This window comes from Balaenoptera acutorostrata, chromosome 9, assembly GCF_949987535.1.
Source record: "Balaenoptera acutorostrata chromosome 9, mBalAcu1.1, whole genome shotgun sequence".
Lineage (NCBI taxonomy): Eukaryota > Metazoa > Chordata > Mammalia > Artiodactyla > Balaenopteridae > Balaenoptera > Balaenoptera acutorostrata.
In genome coordinates this window covers 94998762-95021942 of record NC_080072.1, presented here as the reverse complement: position 1 = coordinate 95021942, position 23181 = coordinate 94998762, and the positions used below count along the sequence as shown (strand labels likewise).

At 38.5% G+C, this 23181-nt stretch overlaps 2 protein-coding genes across 2 annotated transcripts; both read left to right on the top strand.

Annotated features, from left to right (window-relative positions):
* Positions 1–339: 339 nt before the first annotated feature.
* On the top strand, positions 340–19847 carry LOC103015194 (NXPE family member 4). Its single transcript, XM_007196541.2, is given in 7 exon segments — positions 340–435; positions 13178–13562; positions 13565–13880; positions 14380–14441; positions 16677–16883; positions 19313–19720; positions 19723–19847. Coding segments are annotated over 7 exon segments (1599 nt in total).
* Positions 15055–16266, top strand: LOC103011334 (60S acidic ribosomal protein P1-like). Its single transcript, XM_057552374.1, has 2 exons — positions 15055–15107; positions 15843–16266. The coding sequence occupies exons 1-2, from the start codon at positions 15055–15057 to the stop codon at positions 16225–16227; spliced, it is 438 nt and encodes a 145-aa protein (XP_057408357.1). The 3' UTR covers positions 16228–16266.
* Positions 19848–23181: the final 3334 nt, after the last annotated feature.

Sequence of the window (23181 nt, the reverse complement as noted above, 5' to 3'; positions counted from 1 at the left end):
GAATAGGAAACCTGTTAGATGACACATAGCCTGGAAAATTCCCCTAAGCATGAGCAACCCTGCATCCATCAGGCCCTTAGTTGCTCAATTTCTTTGAGTCCATGGTGGGCTCCATCCTCAGAACAGCACTCTCTCTTGAAGGTACAAGCTAATAAAGGCAGCTGGGAGACAGCAAGAGCAGCGTGAAGACCAAGTTTCAATTCTGGGAGTGACTCATAGAGATTCTCCTGATTCTCCTGGAGAATCAGGAGGCATAAACTTTTCAAGTATTTCTGCATTTCTTTTCTGGTTTTGTGTGTTTGTGCCTGTTTTTGTATCGTCTCTTTTAGGATCCCAATCATGACAATGATAATAGCAAATCATAAGTCACGGTTGGTATTGTTGTTTATATTAGCCTCCTGGATCACTTTTACAGTTTTCCAAAATTCCACAAAGGTAGGAACTGCTTTCTTTATGTGTTTTACATAAGTACATTTTTACTTGACACTTCATCTGTTCTAGGAAAGTCCAAACAAACAAACCTATAGATTGTAGTATGGGAGTTTCAACAGCTTACACACCTCTAAGAGCCAAGGTACTTGATAATAATCATGCGATATGGGAGAGGATAATATTGTGTGTGTGTGTGTGTGTGTGTCTGTGTGTACACACATTCTTCTTTCGTCACTTATATCTGCATTGCAGCAGTCTTCTCCCAATGCTTAGCTTGTCTTTACACCTTCTCTAAGGAACCTCTGAACAACAGAATATTTTCATGTTTATGTAGTAAAATTTATGTTAATACTGTTACTGTTAATACTGTTAATACTTTTTATTGTTAATACTTCTTGAGTACTAATAAACCTTTCCCTATGCCAACATCAAATTATTTACCTAAATATTCTACTGAAAGTTTTAAAGGTTGCTTTAGACATTTAGCCCTGTAATGTACTTGGATTTTTTTTTGCTGATTTTTCTTTTATTTCCATATGGATAACCACTTTTTCAGCTCTTTTTATTTTGTAATCCTTCCTTTCCAAGCTGATTTATCACGTCATTTTTGTTGTATATCAAAACCTCTAGAGAGAGATTAACCAAGATGGCGGAGTAGAAGGACGTGCTCTCACTCCCTCTTGCGAGAGCACCAGAATCACAACTGGCTGCTGGACAATCATTGACAGGAAGACCCTGGACTTCACCAAGGAGGACACCCCACGTCCAAGGACAGAGGAGAAGCCACAGTGAGACGGTAGGAGGGGCGCAATCAGAGTAAAATCAAATCCCATAACTGCTGGGTGGGTGACTCACAGACTGGCGAACACTTATACCACAGAAGTCCACCCACTGGAGTGAAGGTTCTGAGCCCCACGTCAGGCTTCCCAACCTGGGGGTCCGGCAAAGGGAGGAGGAATTCCTAGAGAATCAGACTTTGAAGTCTAGTGGGAATTGATTGCAGGACTGTGACAGGACTGGGGGAAACAGAGACCCCACTCTTGGAGGGCACACACAAAGTAATGTGTGCATCGGGACCCAGGGGAAGGAGCAGTGACCCTGGGGGAGACTGAACCAGACGTACCTGCTGGTGTTGGGGGGTCTCCTGCAGAGGCGAGTGGTGGCTCTGTTTCACCGTGGGGATAAGGACACTGGCAGCAGAGGTCCTGGGAAGTTCTCCTTGGCGTGAGCCCTCCCAGAGTCTGCCATTAACCCCACCAAAGAGCACGGGTAGGCTCCAGTGTTGGGTTGCCTCAGGCAAAACAACCAACAGGGAGGGAACCCAGCCCCACCCATCAACAGTCAAGTGGATTAAGGTTTTACTGAGCTCTGACCGCCACAGCAACAGGGAGGGAACCCAGCCCCACCCATCAACAGTCAAGTGGATTAAGGTTTTACTGAGCTCTGACCGCCACAGCAACAGTCAGCTCTACCCACCACCAGAGCCTCCCATCAAGCCTCTTAGATAGCCTCAACCACCAGAGGGCAGACAACAGAAGCAAGAAAAACTACAATCCTGCAGCCTGTGGACCAAAAACCACAGTTACAGAAAGACAGAGAAGATGAAAAGGCAGAGGGCTATGTACCAGATGAAGGAACAAGAAAAAACCCCAGAAAAACAACTAAATGAAGTGGAGATAGGCAACCTTCCAGAAAAAGAATTCAGAATAATGATAGTGAAGATGATCCAGGACCTCGGAATAAGAATGGAGGCAAAGATTGAGAAGATGCAAGAAATGATTAACAAAGACCTAGAAGAATTAAAGAACAAACAAACAGAGATGACCAATACAATAACTGAAATGAAAACTACACTAGAAGGAATCAATAGCAGAATAACTGAGGCAGAAGAACGGATAAGTGACCTGGAAGACAGAATGGTGGAATTCACTGCTGCGGAACAGACTAAAGAAAAAAGAATAAAAAGAAATGAAGACAGCCTAAGAGACCTCTGGGACAACATTAAACGCAACAACATTCGCATTATAGGGGTCCCAGAAGGAGAAGAGAGAGAGAAAGGACCAGAGAAAATATTTGAAGAGATTATAATCGAAAACTTCCCTAACATGGGAAAGGAAATAGCCACCCAAGTCCAGGAAGCGCAGAGAGTCCCATACAGAATAAACCCAAGGAGAAACACGCCGAGACACATAGTAATCAAAGTGGCAAAAATTAAAGACAAAGAAAAATTATTGAAAGCAGCAAGGGAAAAACGACAAATAACATACAAGGGAACCCCCATAAGGTTAACAGCTGATTTCTCAGCAGAAACTCTGCAAGCCAGAAGGGAGTGGCATGAAATACTTAAAGTGATGAAAGGGAAGAACCTACAACCAAGATTACTCTACCCAGCAAGGATCTCATTTAGATTTGATGGAGAAATCAAAAGCTTTACAGACAAGCAAAAGCTAAGAGAATTCAGCACCACCAAACCAGCTCTACAACAAATGCTAAAGGAACTTCTCTAAGTGGGAAACACAAGAGAAGAAAAGGACCTACAAAAACAAACCCAAAACAATTAAGAAAATGGTCATAGGAACATACATATCGATAATTACCTTAAACGTGAATGGATTAAATGCCCCAACCAAAAGACATAGACTGGCTGAATGGATACAAAAACAAGACCCATATATATGCTGTCTACAAGAGACCCACTTCAGACCTAGGGACACATACAGACTGAAAGTGAGGGGATGGAAAAAGATATTCCATGCAAATGGAAATCAAAAGAAAGCTGGAGTAGCTATACTCATATCAGATAAAATAGACTTTAAAATAAAGAATGTTACAAGAGACAAGGAAGGACACTACATAATGATCCAGGGATCAATCCAAGAAGAAGATATAACAATTATAAATATATATGCACCCAACATAGGAGCACCTCAATACATAAGGCAACTGCTAACAGCTCTAAAAGAGGAAATCGACAGTAACACAATAATAGTGGGGGACTTTAACACCTCACTTACACCAATGGACAGATCATCCAAAATGAAAATAAATAAGGAAACAGAAGCTTTAAATGACACAATAGACCAGATAGATTTAATTGATATATATAGGACATTCCATCCAAAAACGGCAGATTACACGTTCTTCTCAAGTGCACACGGAACATTCTCCAGGATAGATCACATCTTGGGTCACAAATCAAGCCTCAGTAAATTTAAGAAAATTGAAATCATATCAAGCATCTTTTCTGACCACAACGCTATGAGATTAGAAATTAATTACAGGGAAAAAAACGTAAAAAAGACAAACACATGGAGGCTAAACAATACGTTACTAAATAACCAAGAGATCACTGAAGAAATCAAACAGGAAATAAAAAAATACCTAGAGACAAATGACAATGAAAACACGACGACCCAAAACCTATGGGATGCAGCAAAAGCGGTTCTAAGAGGGAAGTTTATAGCTATACAAGCCTACCTAAAGAAACAAGAAAAATCTCAAGTAAACAATCTAACTTTACACCTAAAGAAACTAGAGAAAGAAGAACAAACAAAACCCAAAGTTAGCAGAAGGAAAGAAATCATAAAGATCAGAGCAGAAATAAATGAAATAGAAACAAAGAAAACAATAGCAAAGATCAATAAAACTAAAAGTTGGTTCTTTGAGAAGATAAACAAAATTGATAAGCCATTAGCCAGACTCATCAAGAAAAAGAGGGAGAGGACTCAAATCAATAAAATCAGAAATGAAAAAGGAGAAGTTACAACAGACACCGCAGAAATACAAAACATCCTAAGAGACTACTACAAGCAACTTTATGCCAATAAAATGGACAACCTGGAAGAAATGGACAAATTCTTAGAAAGGTATAACCTTCCAAGACTGAATCAGGAAGAAACAGAAAATATCAACAGACCAATCACAAGTAATGAAATTGAAACTGTGATTAAAAATCTTCCAACAAACAAAAGTCCAGGACCAGATGGCTTCACAGGTGAATTCTATCAAACATTTAGAGAAGAGCTAACACCCATCCTTCTCAAACTCTTCCAAAAAATTGCAGAGGAAGGAACTCTCCCAAACTCATTCTATGAGGCCACCATCACCCTGATACCAAAACCAGACAAAGACACTACAAAAAAAGAAAATTACAGACCAATATCACTGATGAATATAGATGCAAAAATCCTCAACAAAATACTAGCAAACAGAATCCAACAACACATTAAAAGGATCATACACCACGATCAAGTGGGATTTATCCCAGGGATGCAAGGATTCTTCAATATACGCAAATCAATCAATGTGATACACCATATTAACAAATTGAAGAATAAAAACCATATGATCATCTCAATAGATGCAGAAAAAGCTTTTGACAAAATTCAACACCCATTTATGATAAAAACTCTCCAGAAAGTGGGCATAGAGGGAACCTACCTCAACATAATAAAGGCCATATATGACAAACCCACAGCAAACATCATTCTCAATGGTGAAAAACTGAAAGCATTTCCTCTAAGATCAGGAACGAGACAAGGATGTCCACTCTCACCACTATTATTCAACATAGTTCTGGAAGTCCTAGCCACGGCAATCAGAGAAGAAAAAGAAATAAAAGGAATACAAATTGGAAAAGAAGAAGTAAAACTGTCACTGTTTGAGGATGACATGATACTATACATAGAGAATCCTAAAACTGCCACCAGAAAACTGCTAGAGCTAATTAATGAATATGGTAAAGTTGCAGGTTACAAAATTAATGCACAGAAATCTCTTGCATTCCTATACACTAATGATGAAAAATCTGAAAGAGAAATTATGGAAACACTCCCATTTACCATTGCAACAAAAAGAATAAAATACCTAGGAATAAACCTACCTAGGGAGACAAAAGACCTGTATGCAGAAAACTATAAGACACTGATGAAAGAAATTAAAGATGATACCAACAGATGGAGAGATATACCATGTTCTTGGATTGGAAGAATCAACATTTTGAAAATGAGTATACTACCCAAAGCAATCTACAGATTCAATGCAATCCCTATCAAATTACCAATGGCATTTTTTACGGAGCTAGAACAAATCATCTTAAAATTTGTATGGAGACACAAAAGACCCCGAATAGCCAAAGCAGTCTTGAGGCAAAAAAATGGAGCTGGAGGAATCAGACTCCCTGACTTCAGACTATACTACAAAGCTACAGTAATCAAGACAATATGGTACTGGCACAAAAACAGAAACATAGATCAATGGAACAAGATAGAAAGCCCAGAGATTAACCCACGCACCTATGGTCAACTAATCTATGACAAAGGAGGCAAAGATATACAATGGAGAAAAGACAGTCTCTTCAATAAGTGGTGCTGGGAAAACTGGACAGCCACATGTAAAAGAATGAAATTAGAATACTCCCTAACACCATACACAAAAATAAACTCAAAATGGATTAGAGACCTAAATATAAGACTGGACACTATAAAACTCTTAGAGGAAAACATAGGAAGAACACTCTTTGACATAAATCACAGCAAGATCTTTTTCGATCCACCTCCTAGAGTAATGGAAATAAAAACAAAAATAAACAAGTGGGACCTAATGAAACTTCAAAGCTTTTGCACAGCAAAGGAAACCATAAACAAGACGAAAAGACAACCCTCAGAATGGGAGAAAATATTTGCAAATGAATCAACGGACAAAGGATTAATCTCCAAAATATATAAACAGCTCATTCAGCTCAATATCAAAGAAACAAACACCCCAATCCAAAAATGGGCAGAAGACCTAAATAGACATTTCTCCAAAGAAGACATACAGACGGCCACGAAGCACATGAAAAGATGCTCAACATCACTAATTATTAGAGAAATGCAAATCAAAACTACAATGAGGTATCACCTCACTCCTGTTAGAATGGGCATCATCAGAAAATCTACAAACAACAAATGCTGGAGAGGGTGTGGAGAAAAGGGAACCCTCTTGCACTGTTGGTGGGAATGTAAATTGATACAGCCACTATGGAGAACAGTATGGAGGTTCCTTAAAAAACTAAAAATAGAATTACCATATGACCCAGCAATCCCACTACTGGGCATATACCCAGAGAAAACCGTAATTCAAAAAGACACGTGCACCCGAATGTTCATTGCAGCACTATTTACAATAGCCAGGTCATGGAAGCAACCTAAATGCCCATCAACAGACGAATGGATAAAGAAGTTGTGGTACATATATACGATGGAATATTATTCAGCCATAAAAAGGAACGAAATTGAGTCATTTGTTGAGACGTGGATGGATCTAGAGACTGTCATACAGAGTGAAGTAAGTCAGAAAGAGAAAAACAAATATCGTATGTTAATGCATGTATGTGGAACGTAGAAAAATGGTACAGATGAGCCAGTTTGCAGGGCAGAAGTTGAGACACAGATGTAGAGAATGGACATATGGACACCAAGGGGGGAAAACTGCGATGAGGTGGGGATGGTGGTGTGCTGAATTGGGCGATTGGGATTGACATGTATACACTGATGTGTATAAAACTGATGCCTAATAAGAACCTGCAGTATAAAAAAAACAAACAAAACAACTAATACTAAACTTTCATTGGGTTATTTGTATGGAAATATGTTAATATAAATGTTTCAGACATTACATGAAATTTCTAAAAATCTTATATTTGTATTTGTATGGAAATATGTATGGAAATATGTTAATATAAATGTTTCAGACATTACATGAAATTTCTAAAAATCTTATATTTGTATTTGTATGGAAATATGTATGGAAATATGTTAATATAAATGTTTCAGACATTACAGGAAACGTCTAAAAATCTTATATGTTCTGGTATAATGTTATAAGTAATAATCCTAGTTATTACTTTAAAATGTATATCTCAGAAATAACTAATTTTCTTGTCAACTGCATTATTATGAACTTTCATCAAATCTTTAACCATGGTCATTTTTAAGTCTTTTGTCATTTACAGACAGTTCTGGGTGTACTCTGATGATTTTGCAAATATGTTCCTATAAAAGAGTTTCATCTTCAAGAAATTCATGGAAAAGACTCTGACAAGTACAGGTTTCTGGTAACTGACTGTACTGCTGAACTGAATGAATAAGCATTTTCAGAACTCTAATGAAAAACTGATGAACTCATAAAAGTGCTAACAAAAGATCAAGATGAAAAAAAAGAAATTAATTACATGGGACTGAGTGAACTGATGAGGATGAGTATAATTTTTGTGACTTTCTGTCTGAATTAAAAAAAAAAAAATCCCACAAGGACTCAGAGGAAAAGAATATACAAATCAATTTTCACTGCAAAGTAAAGGAGCTGTTACAGTGGAGGATTACTGGACTGAATGTCAATATTATGACATAGTATAAGTGTGTTTCATGTTTGGTAATTGCAATCATTGTTGCTTTTGTTGTGGTCATCCATGTACAATGCTTGGTGTCAGTCTATCTATCTCTTGTAAAAATAAAATACAGTGTGTGTGTGTGTGGAAAAAAAAAAAAAAAAAAAAACCTCTAATAAATACAGGTCCCTCTGTGGGCTCTTCGTTCTACTCCATTGATCAATTTGTCTTCCCTGTATCAATACCACATGGCTATAATTAACAGAGCTTCATAATTAGTTTTGAAAACTTTTTTAGTTTTCGGCCAGTCCTGGCTCTTCACTCTCTCTTAAATATTTTAGAATCAGACTGTCAAATTCAGTGAAAAATTCTACTTAAATTATAAGTGCATGACATTAGCCATATAGATCAAATTGAGAAAACTGATATGTTTATAATATTATTTTGCTGTTTATCAACATGTAATCTCTCTCCGTCTATACAGGTCTTCTTCAAGATCTTTCACTAAATTTTATAATTTTTGCATTCAGGTCTTATACATCTTTTGTTAGAGTGATACCATGGTACTTCATAATTTTTCTGTTGCTATTGTGAATAGTGTCCTTTTAAATACATTTCCTAATTGCTCACTGCTGGTGTAAAGGAATCCAACTGACTTTTGCATAAGGAACAGTAGGATTTTACTTTCCAAGATCTTGAAAGACTCATTAGTTCACAGATCCAATATTGCCTAGATCTCTCTGAGGACAGAAAGTGTACTTGTTCTAAAATTTTGTTTTTTCTATTAATTCTGTTCCCTTGGGTGTCTCCTCTTTGTTGAACTTGATACCTCTCTCATGAGTTACTTTTTTTTTTTTTTGGCCACGCCACGTGGCTTGCGGGATCTTAGTTCCCCAACCAGGGATCCAACCCGTGCCCCCTGCAGTGGAAGCATGGAGTATTAACCACTGGACCACCAGGGAAGTCCCTCTCATGAGTTACCTTTCATGAACATTTTTTGCTAACTCTTGGTTGTGTACATTCTTACACCTGAGATTCTGTGGTGGCCAGTCTGGAGTGCTGTTACCTGTTTGCTCCAGCATGTTTGTGGCAGAGATGCAAAAAGTGCTGCAGGGCAATAAATGCTCCCCATTTTTCTAAAGTGTTGCCAGGCACACTGGGTCCTACCCACCTCTCCAGCTTAAATATCTGTAGTTTTTACTCTCACCAGAGTACAGAAGTCCCTGTTTCTAGCTGCCTGGCCCAGGCACGGGTGGGAAATAAGGAGGTGTCAACCTGCTTGGTTTGTCCTCCTGTGACCCTCCCCTTCACCCCCTGTTACTCCATTTATCACCCTCCTCCATGTTGGTAATGTCCCTGCAGGGACTTCCTTCTTTTGCCAAAGCCTCATCTACATGCATTGGAGCCATGGTTTCCTTCTTTGATCTAATCTCATCTGCATTTCATTCTTCAGGAGACTGCTTATAACTTCTGGTCCATATAAGGTATCTCTTCCTATTTCCCAGAATAATTAGAAAATTTTAAGTTCTTTTCTGCCGTTTATACAATTTTATGGTGGGAAATCGAGGCTATAACATGTGCTTACTCCTCCACCTTGAATCAGAATTTTCCTGTTATTTTTCTACTAAAAAAAAATTGTGCAGAGAATATTATTCTACCATACTGAAAATCACTTATAATTTTCATGTGAAGTTGTAGCAGTTTAAAAACATCTGATAATGTACTGTATGGTTAAAAGATGTTACTATGATAATGTTCAGATCCTCTAGGTACTTACTCTTTTTTTTTTTTAACATCTTTATTGGAGTATAATTGCTTTACGATGTTGTGTTAGTTTCTGCTGTATAACACAGTGAATCAGCTATATGTATACATATATCCCCATATCCCCTCCTTCTTTCGCCTCCTTCCCACCCTCCCTATCTCACCCCGCTGATCTCCCTGTGCTATGCAGCTGCTTCCCACTAGCTAACTATTTTACATTTGGTACTTACTCATTTTTTAATTTAGTTCCTGTAGCAACTACTGAGAGAGATTTTTAAATTTCTGATCCTGATTGTGGATTTTTCTATTTCTCCCTTTAGTTCTGTCCATTTTTGTTTCACATATAAATACATGGATATGTAGGCACGTACACATTTAAGGTTGCTGTTTTCAGACCAGTTGACCCTGTTATCACTAAGAAATGTCCATCTTTATGTCTGGTGATACTCTTTGTCTTGAAATCTACTTTAACATTAATGTTAGCTTTTTTATGCTTACATGGTATATTGTTTTCCATCCATTCACTTTCAACCTATAGGTATCTTTATACTTAAACTACATTCCTTGTAGATAGCAAATAGTTGGGTCTTGCTGTCTTACCTTTGCCTTTTAAAAAAAATTTAACACTTCATTTATTAGATATCATTCTAGTAAAACTTTTTTTCTAGAATGTATTACTAATCACATAGGTAAAAATATAACAGCTTCACCTTTTTATAAATGAATTATCTCAAATATTGAAACATTGATCACAAATTCATTTAATAAAAATTCTTCCAAAATTTGATAAAACCATAAATTTTAATGCCAAATTGTAACTTGTAATATACACTACCAAATGTAAAATAGATAGCTAGTGGGAAGCAGCCACATAGCACAGGGAGATCAGCTCGGTGCTTTGTGACCACCTAGAGGGGTGGGATAGGGAGGGTGGGAGAGAGGGAGACGCAAGAGGGAAGAGATATGGGAACATATGTATATGTATAACTGATTCACTTTGTTATAAAGCAGAAACTAACACACCATTGTAAAGCAATTATACTCCAATAAAGATGTTAAAAAATATATTGTAAATATTTCAAAATATTAAAATATACATAAATGAATGCATTGACTACAGAACATTATTTTATTTATACATACTGTCTTTTAAAAATCTTCACACTCTAACTATTCCAAAACAGTATTTTTTTTCTTTTGAGTTTGATTACACTACTTTAATCCCAGGAAGAGTATTATCTCTGCCTTTCAATGAAGTGTTTAGTCTACTTACTTTTAATGGAATTATTAATATGGGTGGATTTAGGTCCACCATTTTGCTATTTGTTTTCTGTTCAGCCATTCTGGTTTTTATTCCTCTGTTCCCCATTTCCTGCCTTATTTTGGGTTGATTTTTTTTTAGTATTTCCTTTCAGTTTCTCTATTATTTTTATAGCTCTAAGTTGTCTTTCTAAAGTGGTTTCTCTAGAGATTACAATACACATTCTTAACTTTTAGAGTTAATATTGTGCTACTTCATGTAATCTGTAATAACCTTTCAACCATTTATTTCCATTTATTCCCCCCCATTCTTTATGCTATAGTTGTCATATTATTACAAAATTGTAGTTCTTAAATAATTATATGTACTTTAAAGAAACTAGGAGATAAACACACAGTATTTTATATTAATACATATATTTATCATTTCTGGTGCTTTTCATTCCTTCCTGAAGATCTATGTGTCTTTTTGGTGTAATTTCACTTCAGCTTGAAGAACTTTAGTTAGCAGTTGTGTTTTTTTTTCTTTTTGATCCCGCCACTGGCATGTGGGATCTTAGTTCCCCTACCAGGTATCGAACCTGTGCCCCCTGCAGTGGAAGTGTGGAGTCTTAACCACTAGACTGCTGGGGAAGTCCCAGCACTTTTTAAAATGCAAGTCCAGTGTTGTCCCTTCTTCCAAGTTTCAACTCTCCTCCAGTGTCTGTCTGCTTGCGGTCACTCTCCAGTGCTTTTAAAAGAGAAGATTTGGGGGTAGGGGTGTAGAGTTTATCACTGTTCTCTACAGGAGAATTAGTCCAATTTGGAGATATTACTGTGATTCACTGAGTTCTCAGAAATAGAGTTATTGGTAAATGCAGTGAACATTGTTAAAGGTCTTAGTACGTGCTATAGAACTGTTTTCCAGACATCCAGTGCCATTCACACCTAAACCAACAGTGAAGGAGAATTTTAGTCTTACTGCATGTTTGCAACACTGGGTAGCTCATTTTTAGAGATACTTGCCTGGGATTAAAACCTGACTCTGTTGCTGACTAGCTATACAAGCTTGGCTAAGTCCCTTAACTTCGCTGTGAACCAGTTTCATCATCTGAAAATTGGGTCATAAAAATAAATACCCCATATATTATTGTGAAGATTAATGGGCTAACATATGAAAAACATTGAGCATTGTACCTGGCACATACTAAATGTTTGCTATTACTGTCTATTATTTGATAAATTAAAATGTTTTTATTTTTTAAAATCTTCACATGTCAAATAATAAAACAGTAACAATGTTAATCATAGTAACTTAGTCTAGTACAAGCTACTCTGCCTTTAGTGGAAATTTGGAGATATTACTATGAAAGATTTATACCAAAAAGTGTTCTTTACAGAATCATAAGTAATAGAGAAAAGCTGAATGCAATAAATATCTAAAAAGATAGGAATAGGTGAAATATTCCATAGGCTGGAATATTATGTGGGCCTTTGACATAAGGTGGAAAGTTTTTAATTACACTTTTTTTTTAAATCAAAATTCATTGGTAAATATTCAGTTTGTTCACAATCATGTGAAATTGTTATACAAAGGATGAGACAAAATCACCCAAACGGTAACAGTAGTTATCAATGGTTGGTGTGATTGTGACTGACTTTTATTTCCTATAGAGTTCTGGCATTCTCTTGTTTTTAATAATAAATCAGCGTTATTTTATGATTAGAAAATAAATATTTTATAAGCCTATGCTTCTTATGTGTTGTTAGCTAAAGCAATCTGAAAATTACTAATAAATATCACAGACTCTTTAATCAAAGTGTAAAAAGTAAAATAGAAAAAAATAGATAATTGTATATTACATAAAATTTCCATGCTTCTTAAACATTTTCTTAAGGATTTATTTAAATGACTGAATTCTAGTTTTAAGATAAAAAATAATAGAACAATAAACATTTATTCTCTGCTATGCAGTTAAAAAGCATTTTCTCATTTGGTCTCCACAGCTGCCCAGTGAAAGTATATTTTATGATCACCGCTTTAAGGAAGAAGATCCCAGGGCTCTTTAGGGTGGAGTGGCTCATTCAAAATAGATTAGCCAGTGATGGGAATTCCCTGGCAGTCCAGTGCTTAGGACTCTGCACTTTCACTCCCAAGGACCCTGGAGTTCAATCCCTGGTCAGGGAACTAAAATCCTGCAAGCCATGTGGCGCAGCCAAAAAAAAAAAAAACAGAGATAGTGAAATCTCAATATATTTTTAATTTTTGTACCTCCCATCATTTTATAAAAGAGAAGTTGGCTAAGCTACCAAAATTATTACATTAAAAAGGCACATTTTCTTTGTTCTTTATTGTATTCCTTGTCATTTCAGTTATGGACTGTACTCAAGTTGCCCATCTCCCTCCATCACTGGAATTTCATCATGAAATCATGTCCTGAAGCACCACTGCATCCAGCGGTTTCACCAACAGAGACTGAGCTGAGAATAAAGGGGGTCATGGAGAAACTAGACCAGCTGAGCTCCACCACCAGCACCACACACAGCAAAGCCACCCTCCTCAGCCCTCAAGACACATACTGCAGGGGGGATCAGCTAGACGTCCTGCTGGAGGTGAGGGACCACTTGGGACGCAGGAAGGAATACGGCGGGGATTCCCTGAGGGCCAGGATGTCCTCCCCAGCCCTGAAGGCAGGCGCTTCGGGAGAGGTGACAGACTTCAACAATGGCACCTACCTTGTCAGCTTCACCCTGTTCTGGGGGGCCGGGTGTCTCTGTCTCTCCAGCTCATCCACCCCAGTGAAGGGGTGTCGGCTCTCTGGAGGGCAAGGAAGCAAGGCTATGACAGGGTGATCTTCACAGGCCAGTTTGCCAGGGGCACCTCCCATGTCAATACTGATTGCGCCCTGGTTTTAAATTCAAGTGCTGAACTGTGTGAGTACCTGGATAGTCGAGACCAAGAAGCCTTCTACTGCGTGAAGCCTCCACACATACCCTGTGCTGCACTCACCCACATGCATTCCAAAAACAAGGAAGTGTCTTATCTTAGCAAACAAGAAAGAAGCCTCTTTGAAAGGTAAATAATTATTTCTGGAGACTACCTGGGCAAATATAGTAATGATTTGGCCTATCTGTTGATCTAAAGGAAACTGCTATGAGTACATCAACCTTGGGACTCTGTGAAGAGCCATTTTAGAAAAGGTCTGTGAATTCATTTGGGGACAGTGCCCACTCTCCAGTAGTCCCTAAAGATTTTGGATATTTAACCCTTATCATTGAAACAAAAAATATAAATAAAATAAAAATGAAAAGAGGAGGAGAAATATACATGTGTGAATATGCATGGGCTCTAATATATTCTTTCTGCTGCTCAAAAAATTACCTTGTACACTTTCTGGGGATCTGTACTCCCTGGACTAATAGGCCAAGAAATGGACATTTAATAAATGGTTTGGAACTGTGGGCAAAGTAGTCAGTCATCACAAGAAATAACTGAAGCAATGGGTAATGTGGCTTCTTGTGTTTCCTGATCTTGGGGCCACCTGCAGATTAATTTCTATATTTGTCTCGTTAAGGTCAAATGTGGGTATAGAGATGATGGAAAAGTTTCACGCCATTACTGTCTCCAAATGCAACAGTAAGTTCTCCCTGTGCTTGACGGGTGGTACTTAGTACTAGTCCCATTTAAAGCATTTCTTCTTTTTGCAGACTTATTCACTATTACCAGTCCTATTGTTACTCTGCTCATCAGGCTGTTCTATGGTAGGCCAAGATGCCAGTTACCTAAGTGAATAAATGACTGGAATCATAAACCTGTTTTATAGCTCTCATTATGCAGTGGTTAAGAATCCACCTGCCAATGCAGGAGACACGAGTTTGAGCCCTGGTCCAGGAAGATCCCACATGCCGTGGAACAACTCAGCCCGTGAGCCACAACTACTGAGCCTGCGCTCTAGAGCCCACGAGCCACAACTACTGAGCCCGCATGCCACAACTACTGAAGCCCATGTGCCTAGATCCTGTGCTCCACAACAAGAGAAGCCACCACAATGAGAAGCCCATGCACCGCAACAAAGAGTAGCCCCCGCTCGCCACAACTAGAGAAAGCCCACGCACAGTAACAAAGACCCAACACAGCCAAAGATAATAAAAATAATATAAATAAATAAATAAATATAACTCTCATCATCAATCTTATCATTATCTATCAGGCAACAGATTACCTGCCCATCAGACACAACAACCTACAAATGTCAAAACTCTCTCCCAATTTGCACCTAGGTCTTATTCCCAAACCACCACCGTCAGCAATTCCCACACTGCTACAAGCACAAGAATCACCATCTAGAGGTTTCTAACCTGCCCTCTATAAGTCAATTCATTACAATTTTCCCCTCTTTGTCTTTGCCGCCTTTCAAACATTTTAACATATAAAATAGCACTTCCACACTTACATTTATTAATTGCTCTTCAATTTCTTTGGCTCAAAACATCCTAGGAAATCACTATCCAAAATGATTTAAGGCAAGAACTTTTGTGTCCCTTTAAGTTCAACGTTAACAGCTTGCTAACTGCTACTGAACTCATTTACACTGAAGTGTATATATGTACCTACAGGTAGAAATGGCACTTTTCACCCAGGATACACAAGGATACTCATACCAGTTATTAAAATATTAAACCACTTCCTTTGGTTGGTGAATAATCACTGCCCCAAGACCACCAAGGCTAGACACGTCAGTCCATCAGATTCCCAGACTCTTCACAAACCAGTGACTAACGGGTTAATACCTGGCCTGTTCTGGACCTCCAGGACTCTGGTCCAGCCTACAGCCATATCCATGTAGACTGTCCAGGTCCCAAACCAAATTAGTTGTAAATGTTTTTTATATCTTCATGCACTTAACTCAAAGGATTTACAGTTTGATTGTGGCATTTAAGACACTATGACAGTCCTCTGCTGCCGCTAAGGTGCTCAGTCCTTCCGAGGAAGCTAAGGCCGCGCTGGGGAGAGGCCCTCACTTCATCTGGCGACTAGCACCGCACCCAGCAGCCCCCATGTAGCCCTCGCCCGCACCATCGCCTCCGTCTCGGAGCTCACCTGCATCTACTTGGCCCTCATCCTGCACGACGCTGAGGTGACGGTCACGGAGGATGAGATCAATGCCCTCATTAAAGCAGCCAGTGTAAATGTTGAACCTTTCTGGCCAGGCTTGTTTGCAAAGGCTTTGGTCAATGTCAACATCGGGAGCCTCATCTGCAACGTGGGGACTGGTGGACCTGCCCCAGCAGCTGATGCTGCCCCACCAGGAGGTCCCGCCCGCCCCACCACTGCTGCCCCAGCTGGAGAGAAGAAAGTGGAAGCAAAGAAAGAAGAATCTGAAGAGTCTGATGATGACATGGGCTTTGGTCTTTTTGACTAAACCTCTTTAGTAACACGTTCAATAAAAAGCTGAGCTCTTTAAAAACAAAAACAAAAACAAAAAACACACTAGGACAGTGTGTGATAAACTTGGGGGTAAAGTGGGATAAAATGACAAGATAATTGAGTTTTCATTACTAAGCAAGAATTGATGTCTTTCCTTTCATAAGAAGGCAAATAAATACTTAAATTTTACCTAGAAGGCCTTTTTTCTGGGAGAAAACATGTTCTCTATAATGAACATTAATGGGTATCATTTAGAAAATTCTTATCAGAGAAAATTTTTTCTGAAAAATAAGTATTCCATTAAGATAATGATGCTTCAATAAGGCTTCTTCTCCATCCTCACACCCTATTAAAAGGATACTTAGAAAAGACAGTTGGTTCTTAACAAATACTGATGGGTAAAGTGATATTTTAGAAGATCCTATCTTGTTGATTCTTTAGCAGAAAAGACAGCTCCAATGAAAAAGAAATGCAAGTTTGGAATGGCATCCACAATCCCCAGTGGACACGTCTGGAAAGACACATGGAATCCTGTCTCCTGTAGTTTGGCTCCAATCGAAATGAAAGAATGCCTGAGAGGAAAATTCATACATCTAATGGCAGATTCCACGATCTGCCAGTGGATGGAATACTTCAAAAGCAGTATCAACAGTATGCCTGTCTAAGCTATTACTCATATCCCTTTCAGAAACATCTTTTTCATTTCAAGGGGAGGAATGAATATGGGAAATGCCTCTTCTTTTTCATATTTGTTAATCACAACACACCAACACTTTTCACAAGACATCGTTGTCTTTTCTTTAAAAGAATACATTTATTGACTAGAAGGGAGCCAGTGTAGAAAAAGGTTTACTCCATGCCTATCCTTGCAAAATTCACACTTCAATATTTACCCAGCATGCTCAGAAAATCACGAACAGAGCAGACGATAATAAGATATTATATTGTCCACCTTATAGAGATGGCATGATGATTAAGGGTGTGGATTCTAAATCCAGATGTTTTGGGATCAAAATATGGCCTCTACATGTCCTAGCTGGATGGGCTTGGGCAAGTTACATAACTACATAGTGATTTTGTCCTTAGTTTCCTCATCTGTAAAACGGAGATGAAAATAGTACCCACCTGGTAAAATGAGGTAATATACACAATGCATTTAGAATACTGTTTGCTACATACTAAGTTCTCTTTGGTGTAAGCTGTCATCACTATTATTATTTCATGGAAGGACAGATGCTAGGAGTAAGGTAATGGCTTCACATCAGGTAGGCACAGTGCTTAAAAGTAGGGGCTTTGGAGCCTAACAGCCCTAGATTGTGCCACTTAGAAGCCATGACCTTGGGCATAGTACTTATTTTCCTCATCAATGAACTAAAAATAACAACAGCATCTGGCGGTGGTTATAAAGAGTAAATGAGGTAATGGTTATAAAATATTTAACACATTGCAAGACACATGAGCACTCAGAAAGTGCCCAGTAAACAACAGCTATTGCAATTATTATCATTAGTTCATATCAGAGTTGGGGCTAGAATCCATTTGCTAGAATCCTAGTCTAATTGCTCCTTTTACTAAACCAAGAATGCATCAATAATAATTCAGAATCCACTAGTAGATTCTAGCACTCTTACCTGGAAAACTGTCACTGCCTGTCCTGGACCCTGGCTTTTACCACTGGGGACAGTGCAGCTGGTGTGGGTCCCTGCTGGCCTTCCTGACAGGATACCACTCTTGTGATCTCCAACTTAGGGTGTAAGCTGATTCTCCCAGTAAAAAGGGAAAATCAATAGGGCCTTGGATCTCCTCCAACAGAAGGGGAGAGTTTTAAATTGTGACCTCTGGTAAATGACTAAACTCCGCCAGACCTCAGTTTCCTCATCTGTAAAATTAAGGGTCTGGTGATAACCTCTAGCATCACATCCTATAACTGTGGGTCTCTTAGTTTATAGAAAGTACTAAATTATTGAGTTACCTACCCTCTTGGCTGACCTTTCAAGCTGTGGTAGCAAAACATCTGTTGCACATATTGTTAAAAGTTAAATTGTATGGCTATAGTGTGCTTTGGAAAAGGAAATTGAAATATGTTAGAAACGGAATGAAGAAAAAATTCTGCCCTTTTCCTCCACCCAACCCTCCAGCATCACTATTTTCAAACCATACTGGTTAAGACTTTAAGTGCAGCCCTTTACTTCTAAGATGATACATGTTACAAAGCATTAATAATCCTTTACTACACATTTTCCTCAGAAGTTCTAGCTACAAAGCAGCTGGCCTTGATAGTTTGACAAGGGTCTAATTAATACGATGAAAAATGTAGGGACTTCATTTTCTTCTATCCATACTATACTTTTCAAAAGTTTTAAGATTGGGTAGACTACTTTCATAAGAATTGGGAGAAACTTCAAGTTTAGGTACAGATTCTGTCACTTACTAGTTGTGTAATCTTGAACAGGTCATTTCATCTCTTGGTTTTCTTTTCTATAATATGGCAATCAAATATATATATGCATATATATTGAGCTTTGAAGTAAATGAATATATCAGTCTTAATAAATGCTTTGTAAAGTCATTCACAAATGAATAGTAATATTATTATTATAGATGATGTATTCAGTACCATTTCATGCATATGTAAAAGAAACACAGAAGTATAAAATATAATTCCAGTCTTCAGGGAACTTACAGAGGACTTGGGGAAATAGGGTTACTTGTTTTTTGAAATATAAAGACATCAATTGGTATCTTTCTCTATCTTCAAATGAACTTAGTCTATAGTTAGCAAAATGTACAAAACTAATACCCACAAAAGTGACTCCATCATCCTCCAGTGAAGTGATCTCATTGCTCTCCATCGCCAGTCGATTTGGTTCTACGTGGTTCTACAGAGGGGCAGATATAATTTCTTATTTGTATTAACACTTTTGGTTGCTCAATAATTTTCAAACTATTCTCTCATTTAAACCTATAATAAATTAGTCAGGATTAACTTATTTAATCATAAACACCAAATCTTTTCTTCTATGTTTATGACCTTTGGAACTTTTTTTCCTTTCATTTTGGGATTGCCTATTTGTCATCAGCCCTGAAGTCAGTGGATCTGCATGAATTTGGAAAATTTCAAAACCAATTTGCTGTGGACTTGGACAAGAATATCAACATCCAGTGGCAAAAGCATGGTTACCCCTTGACTGGATCACTGATCTATTCAGTCAAAGAGATTGAGTACATTGCTCGGGTTATTGACAGAACTGGAGGAGAAAAAAATACGATCATTGTTATTTCTCTGGGCCAGCACTTCAGACCGTTTCCCATTGATGTGTTTATCCGAAGGGCCCTCAGTGTCCATGACGCAGTTCAGCACCTTCTTCTGAGAAGCCCAGACACTAAGGTCATCATCAAGGCAGAAAACATCAGGGAGATGCACAATGATGTGGAGAGATTTAGTGACTTTCATGGTTACATCCAATATCTTGCCATAAAGGACATTTTTCAGATCTCAATGTGGGCATTATTGATGCCTGGGATATAACAATTGCATATGGCACAGATAACGTCCACCCGCCCCAATCTGTAGTCAGAAATCAGATTAATATATTGTTAAACTTTATTTGCTAGATAAAACATATCACTTTAATTTATTCACTTAATTAAAGACATCTATTAAGTGTTTGCTATCATGCCAGATGCTGTTGGCTCTGAACTCTCAATTAGCAAGAGAAAATCTGCGCTATGGCTGATTTATTAACCAGCAACTCAACCAAATCAGTTATTTCTAATTTGGGCTTCCACTTACAAATAAACACAAAAATACTTATGAAAAGGAGCTACCCTTCTTGATCAGAGTCATGCCACTTTTCACAAGCTGGAAGTCAAGACACCTAATGGTTAAAAGTTCTCTGTGATGCATGGAAATTCAGAGCAATGAAGTCATTATAAAATAAATATTTGGAGAAAGTAGTCCCATTTCCTTATTTATGAGACAAGCTCGAGATGATTTCCAAGTGGGAAGAGAAGTCTTTTGAGGCAATGCTCCATGTACATGGTCCTGAAGGAGCCGCAGAATTTGAAGCAAGACCCTCTGGATACTGAAAGCCTCTGACATTTCTCTCCCTAGAGGGACTCCCACGGCTAGGAGCTAATCTATTCTATAGAATTTATCCTTCAGGAATACCAGATAAAACAGTTGAAAGCACAGTGCTCTAGGATTCAGAGAGCTGGGCTTCAGTCCTTTGGTTGACAGTAATTACATAAATTTGGATAAGTCACTTCAGCTCTCTGGGCCTCAGTTTCTGAAACGAAGGAGTTAGTCTGAGATTTGTGATTTTCAAACCTTGCTCTGTGCAGCTCTGGGTGGTGCTGCAGGTACGGGCTGGAGGGACGGGAGTTAGGAGAAGTGCTTGGTGCTCAGGGTACCAGTTCTTCCACACCACTTCAGCCAGAATATCAGCCATTTTTACCCATGTTTATTGGGCTTCTGGGTAGGCTTTTGATTTGAAAAAAAGGTTCTACCGCTTAAAATGTTTGAAAACCACAATGTAGATAATCAACAACATTGGTTTCTATAATCTACACATATGGGTTACTATTTTAATCACGCTCACTTGCATTGTAATAGGCCTTCCCAAAATTTGACCGAAAAAGAATGATATGAGAATTTCAGTTGAACAGGGTGATATAACTATTACAAAGTATTTTGGTATAATATTCTTCCTTAATTTTTCCCTCTAAACCATGCCCCAGGTATCACTGGGCCCCTGACCTACTCTTGCTCCATCTAGGAAAAGACAATGATAATAGGAATATCTTAAATCCATTTATCCAGTTTCCTCCAGGAAAGGGATAATAATTTTTCTACTTATTTGCCCATGAACCACAATTCAGTGGTTCAGTGCCCAGTAAACAGATGGTCAAAAATATTAAGTCCCTTATCATGTGTCAGGAACTATTCGAGTCTTTAGGGATACAGGGGTCCAAAAGGCACATGAATTCTTTGCCATCGAAGAATTTATATTGTAATAAAGGAAAAAGAGAAACAAAAAAGATATAAAATAATCCCACACTACTAAAGTAGTATGAACAAAGTATATAATAGGGTAACGTGATGCAGAGTGACAGCATGGTGGTGATGGAGGTGACTAGTTAGAGCAGTTCAAAAAGGCATCTCAGAGGAGAAGGCATTACAAGGGAGATCAAAATAATGGAAAGGAGGCATCCATGAGACAAAGTGAAGACAGCGATCCTTAAGAAAGAATGGCAAGTGCCAAACCCTTGAGACATGATGGAGCTTGGTTTATTTAAAGAACAGGAGATCATTATGCCTGGAGTATTGTCAGTGTCAGAAATATGGAGGAAGAAGAAGTTAGAGAGGAAGATAGGGGCCAGATAACATGTGGCCTTTGTAGTCTATGGCAAGGAGTTTGAATTCTATCCCAATTATAATGGGAAGGCAACTGAGGGAGGGAGAAAAGGAAGGAAAATAAGAGAGAAGGTAGGAAAGAGAGAAGGAGAGAAGGAAGAAAAGAAGAGAAAAAGAAAGAGAAGGAAGAAAAAGAAAGGGAGGGAGGGAAAGAATAGGGTGGGAGGAAGGGGAGAGGGAGGGAGAGAGAGAAAGAGAAAGGGAGAGAGAGAGAGAAAAGAAGGAAAGAAAGAAGGGAGGGAGGGAGAGAGAGACTGGTAACATAACTCAGGCATCATCACAGACTGCTATAGTTGCTAACGTCAGAATGAACAAGAGTTGTGAAACCATGGAACTTTGGAACAGCATCTGTTTTCTTTTATTAATAAAGTGACTTTCCATTACACTCTCCAATTGGGTAAGGTTGGCAAGGGTCACTGAAGGTCTTGCTAAAGGGGCAGATTTTTTTTAAAGAACACAGAGGACTATAATTTTATAAGAGCGACTAAAATTAGAATGTGACCCAGAGATTTTTTTTTTTGAAAGAAAAGAGGAGAAGTATTTGTTTTTAATGTGTGAACCCTAAGAGGAAGTGCAAGCTCAGGGTAATGCATTCAGAATGATAGACCTCAGAAGTTAGCACTTTCTAGGGGAAATCCAAAATGATTTCAGTTCTTCCCAAAAATGAATCCGTTTTTCTCAAAATGAATCATTATAAACACAGAGTAACTGTTGCCATGTCTGCTTGATGTTTGGTGGGTCATTTCCTGTCTGAGATGCTTGCGCAGTATGTCTGTAGCAACTGCAAACTGGTCTTCCAATGAGAGAAACAAGTAAAAATGACTGGCATACAGCCTTTTGGACAGAATGGATTCTTAGACAAGATGGATAAATATTTCTAAAGGAAACAAAGAGGTAAATATTTCCAAGGGAAATGATTATTATCAAGAGGTAAGGATGTTAAAGAGTATACTGAGAAGATTAAAAATTACATGTATGAGGATCTTTCCAAGGAGGAGGCTTCAAAAAGTGGTATATTCAAAGAACTAGTTGGTGCTGAATTCCTGCAGTTATAATCTCTCTTGCCATTGTATTGTATAGATCCAATTAGGAGGTAGAAACCACACAGTAGGCTAAACAGAGGATGTCTGATATAAAAAATTATTACACTCTGATAAACGAGTGACTGTAAGATAGAAGGAAACTCTATATTGTACCCTTAGGGAAGAGAGAGGGTATCCAAGGAAGGAGCAACTTGGAAGGGGCCCTCCCCAAGGCTGGAATTCAGACCCTGCTGAGGAAGATGTAGTTCAGCCCACTGGGCAGCGGAGAAGATCACTGGTTTGTCCAGGTCACAGATGGTCTGCAATTGCTGGGCAAGCAGAAAGCGACCCTCTGTAGTGCAGATGGAATACGGGTGATCAGCAAGCAGGGGCATGGGCATGTAAAGTGGGTGGGGGCCGGGACAGCTGACCTGCCCAGGGACCTGCAGAGGGAATCAGGGCCTGTGCAAGCAGGAGGCCTTCACCGGCAGGAAGACACAGATTGTTGTTT

What these genes read in the sequence shown, in the direction of transcription:
- LOC103011334 (XM_057552374.1), top strand. Translation starts at nt 15,055, where the DNA reads ATGTCAAAACTCTCTCCCAATTTGCACCTAGGTCTTATTCCCAAACCA. An exon ending in CTTATTCCCAAACCACCACC is followed by an intron (nt 15,108 to 15,842) that starts GTCAGCAATTCC and finishes TCTGGCGACTAG; the next exon opens with CACCGCACCCAGCAGCCCCC.